A 4,729-nucleotide genomic window follows, 5' to 3' on the forward strand; every position below is an offset into this window, starting at 1 on the left:
ATCAATTTTGTAAACTTAGATTAATATCTTCAATCCGTGAACCAATATATTTTAAATTTAAACTCAACTAAAAAATTAAACATCTAATTAATTAAATATTAAAAAATAAGATAATAATAATAATAAATTTAAAAAAATCTTGTAAAATAGAAAGAATACTATCATAACAAAATACAACTAAGAAACTAAACACCCAATAATTATACCCAATAATTATTTCATTGATTTGTTTTTAAATTGAATCAATATAGATCAATTCTCCCAACTTACAACTACTACTAAATATTTATGAGATCGAGTTTTACAACTATAATTTAGTCTTTTATATAAGGAGCCTTGTATTAATAGACCATAATAGACGATAATGCCCTTCTTAATATAGGATTGACCTAACTCCCATTGAATAGAATATTATGTTGATGGGTTCTTACAGCAGCCTACTAAATGGGGTAGCCTAGCATTAGGCACAGGTCTATTTACTAGAAAAAAGGGTAGGTCGAACCCGTATGTTTGTTCCTAAGCTAATTAAGCAGACGCTAACACTAAAAATATTCCACTTTTAACGGAAGCTAACTTTCAAAGACAGATCAAATATTCCGAAAAGTACTAATATCCAAACATATCCTTACTTCAATTTTGAGTTCAAAATTCAAGTTTCACAAAAATGTTTAAATAAAAAGTTAATAAGACTAACTCAGCTTGTAATCTAATCTAAGATCTAAATCATAAATTAAATAAGTTAATATAAGTTAATTCAAGATGTTATTCTAAAACAATGTTATTGCATTTTAAAAATTAAATCAAGTTTTGATTAGTTTAATCAGGTTAAAAATTGATAAATCAATTTTTATTTGAGTTAAATTAAAATTTAATTCAGGTTAAATCTTTAATTATCAAGTTATTAGATTAACCGGAGCTAAGCCAAGGTTAGATGAGGTTTAATAAGAAAGATTAAATACTTAAATGTTCTTCTATCTTGTTGTTTTTGGACACTTTGCCAGCACTCACACTTTCTCACCTAGAATACACTGGGAACATCAGAAATTAGGTGACAAGAATGCTTTCCTCGAACAAGAAGGGAGAGTTTATTATTACATAACGAAACCAACATCGACATTAACCCCAGCATCATCGATCAGCGGCAGGTTCTAAAGCTAGCAAGTTGCCTGGCTGAAGAGCAAGGCTAACACAAGTGATGCTGACATGCTTATGGATACTCAGCTATATTGAACAAGCAAAACAAAAACACTTATTTGAAAAGGGCCCAAACAGAGGATATTAGGATAGTGCTTTTTTCATGTCAGAATGCATGCTTGGCAACCTTAACACATGACTAGAAAGACTCGCCATATGCAGTAATGGTCACCGCATTTTCTTTGCTTAGCTTAACAAAGCTTGGTGCAAAAACAGCGGCGACGGAAACCTTTGCATCTTCCACCAGAGAAACCTTCATTCCTGCACACCCAAGCACAGTTATGGTCCCTTGCACATGGGCCTTTAAAATAATGGCTCTGTGACAAGCAAACCCTTGCCTCAGTAGGCACCACCACCTCCTCTGCATGCAAAAACACACAACCAAAATCAAATATAATTACCAATAGAAGTACTTGTTAAAGAAAGTGTTGAGAGAGTTAAAGGAGGTGCATGCTAATTAAATGGACTTACGAGAAGCCAAGACAATGAGGAGCAAGAAGAAAAGCCCAAAGGATCTCTTGATCTCCATGTCTTTTTTGCTCAAAACGTTTGCTAGCTAGCTCGATTGTCCACTGTAAAATGAACTCTACTCATTTATATGCTGCCTAGAACATGGATGCCACATAAGGGGCTGTAATTTCCATGCTGTAAGGGCAGACAAATACATAGAAAGTGTTAAAAGTGAGAACATTCTCACATGCACAAAGCAGACACCCCCATGCTCATCCACCTCATGTCTACTCATGAGTTTGTTTTGTTCTGGCGTGCAGGATCTCTGCTTGGTTATACTACATGGGAAAAATCACAGAGCTCGATCTCTTTCACTATATATTTACTTTTAATTTATTGTATTCAAACTAGATCCTGGTGCATTCATCAACACAAAGGAAAAGAGTATTTCTAGCTTTTATCCTCCTTCCCTTTCCTGTTCTTTAATTTCTTGTATTCAAAATTCCTTAATACTTTCATCCCATTCTTCTATTATCCTTGTAATGTTTTGTCCCGTAACTTTATCAGCACATGTTCATCCTTGTAATGTTTTGTCCCGTAACTTTTATCAGCAAATGAGTCGGGGCGGAACGAAGTTAAAATTTATGATTTTTTTTAAGACAAGGTCACAACACTATCACTGTCAACCAAGCCATAGAAGAAGAAAGGATTATATATGCCTTGTTGGTATGATCAAAGAACAAAAGGAAATACAATAACAACGGACCTCAAGTATTGATAGGCCCACAAAGAACAAAAGGAAATACAATAACAACAGACCTCAAGTATTGATAGGCCCCCCTCTGGTTATATTGCTTACAGAACATGGGATTTATGAAGATCTATAGGGAAAGTAATAAGACAGCAGATCATATGGCTAAGGTCGTGTAATTTTACAACAGATCGGCTTCTTGTGCTTCATGGCTGTTTTAATTTAATTATTGTACGTATTTTTAAAAGAAATCCCACCCTCCTTATGGGTGTCCTTTTAATCCATTTAGATAATTGGGGCAAAACAATTAACAAAATTTTGTATAAAGAAGGAATCAATCTTTTAATGTCAGATTGTATAATTTTTTTTTTTTATCTTTATTCCAAGTTGGTCTGTTTCAATTAGTATATAGTTGATTAATATTTAATTTTTTCATAGTTCAGTGTTAGTAATGTTTAAGGAAAAAGGTCAGTTCTTGTTGATCTGATACGATTATTAATTTATGAAAAAATCACTAAATTACTAGGATCATAATTTAATTTCTTAAATTTATTTAAGTAACATGTGAAACATTTACTCTTTTAATTTAAATCAAGTCGATTAAACTTACTCGGAATTAATACTCGGAACTTGACTGACCGGTCTCTAGTACATACCAGAGTAAAAAAAAATCAACTGAAATTGACTCGAACTTGACCAACCGGTCTTTAGCCAGAGACTAGTGTCAAAGAAGAATCAAATCAACTGAAATTGACTAGTGATCTAATTAAAATCTAGTTCGATTTAAAAAATAAATAATCCAAACAACACCAATATCGATCCATGTTATAACTCACGTAAGATGTAACCCGAGGCTTCAGCTCAGGGTTTAACAGATTTCCTACATTATTTGTGGAAACAAAAAAAAAAGCACACAAATCAGAATAGTTCAAGAGCTAATCATTCATATTCCAATACTTCTAAAAGCAGAGCAACCAACAGCTAGCATCATCAACTGAATCCTCAAGAAAAGGAAGGGAATTTATTTATTTAAGCAAAGTACCCAGCAACGCCACCCATATGAACAGCAAGTACGAGACTGGCCATGACATGGATGCTGCATTTTTATTTTTTGCAGTGACTAACAAGGCTTGGCGCAAAAACAGCGGCGGCGGAATCCTTTGCACTCACCACCGGGAAAACCTTCAGTCTTGCACACATTAGCACAGTTGTGGCCTCTTACACATGGTCCTTTAAAATTATGGCTCTGTGACAAACAAACCCTAGCCTCAGTAGGTACCATCATTTCCTCTGCAAAATGGCACACATAAATTTTTAAAAAATCAAGCAATCAATCTCCTTTAAAACACATACAGAAAGAACAGTTGATTTAATGGCGGGGAAAGAAAAAATGGGTGCATGTTAAATATGTACAATGACTTACGGGAAGCCAAGGCAATGAGCAGCAACAAGAAAAGGCCATAGCATTTCTTCTCCATCTCTCTGTCTAACAAGAACCTGTCGAACCCTAGCTCTTTCACTGCTACTGCTACTAGTATCCAACACTTCAACTTGAAATTGATTTGGGTTCCCTCAAGAGTATTTATACTACTCAACAAGATGCATGTCACGTGATCAATGGTGAAAATCTAGGGATTTTTACATACCGTTTGCCATTGCCATAATTTCTACTTTATATCTAATAAAAAAAACATTAGGTGAACTAAAAAGTTTTTTATTTTTATATTCAACCACGTATATAATTGTTTTTAATTTATTTGAAAATCTATCTTTTTTTACTAAAAATAAATCTAAAATATTTTTTAAAAATAAATTGAAATAGCAAGAAACGATTACAGTGCACGTTTCTTGCCGAACAATCACTTCGAAGTGATTAAAAAATATTTTCACGCGCACACGGAAAACCCTACCGACAACTTTATCTACATCAAGATTTCCCACCGACAACTTTATCCACAGCAAGATTTCTCGCCGATAGCGTTATCTACATCAAGACTCGAGTTTGTTTTCTTCTGCCATTCAGCAGTAATACTTCGTCGTGGCAATACCGGAACCAGATGTCTCTTCTTGAAAGCATGATAAAAAAAGGGATATGGAGTCATTCTTCGGCTTTTGAAGTTGCCAGAGGGGAAGAAAGTACCTTATAATTAATTTACTCATTCAATTACAGATAATAAATTTGAATTTCGAACCGTATATCATGTTAAGAACGCAGATGAACAAGATTTCTAAGAATAATTTTATATTATTCTTGAAACTAGAATAATTTACTTTGGGGATGAGGCAATGAATACGTTGAAATAAAAAATTATTCAAACATATTATGTTATGTAT

The 4,729-nt window shown here is 33.6% G+C and overlaps 2 protein-coding genes across 2 annotated transcripts; both read right to left on the reverse strand.

Moving 5' to 3' along the window:
• Positions 1-1,361: 1,361 nt before the first annotated feature.
• Positions 1,362-2,210, reverse strand: LOC105108594 (defensin-like protein 1). Its single transcript, XM_011002949.1, has 2 exons — positions 1,666-2,210; positions 1,362-1,555 (listed from the first exon to the last, which is right to left on the reverse strand). The coding sequence occupies exons 1-2, from the start codon at positions 1,721-1,723 to the stop codon at positions 1,386-1,388; spliced, it is 228 nt and encodes a 75-aa protein (XP_011001251.1). The 5' UTR covers positions 1,724-2,210; the 3' UTR covers positions 1,362-1,385.
• Positions 2,211-3,190: 980 nt separating this feature from the next.
• On the reverse strand, positions 3,191-3,959 carry LOC105108595 (defensin-like protein 1). The gene is made up of 2 exons (XM_011002950.1): positions 3,819-3,959; positions 3,191-3,685 (listed from the first exon to the last, which is right to left on the reverse strand). The coding sequence occupies exons 1-2, from the start codon at positions 3,871-3,873 to the stop codon at positions 3,516-3,518; spliced, it is 225 nt and encodes a 74-aa protein (XP_011001252.1). The 5' UTR covers positions 3,874-3,959; the 3' UTR covers positions 3,191-3,515.
• Positions 3,960-4,729: the final 770 nt, after the last annotated feature.

This window comes from Populus euphratica, unplaced genomic scaffold (assembly GCF_000495115.2).
Source record: "Populus euphratica unplaced genomic scaffold, PopEup_1.0 scaffold196.1, whole genome shotgun sequence".
NCBI lineage: Eukaryota > Viridiplantae > Streptophyta > Magnoliopsida > Malpighiales > Salicaceae > Populus > Populus euphratica.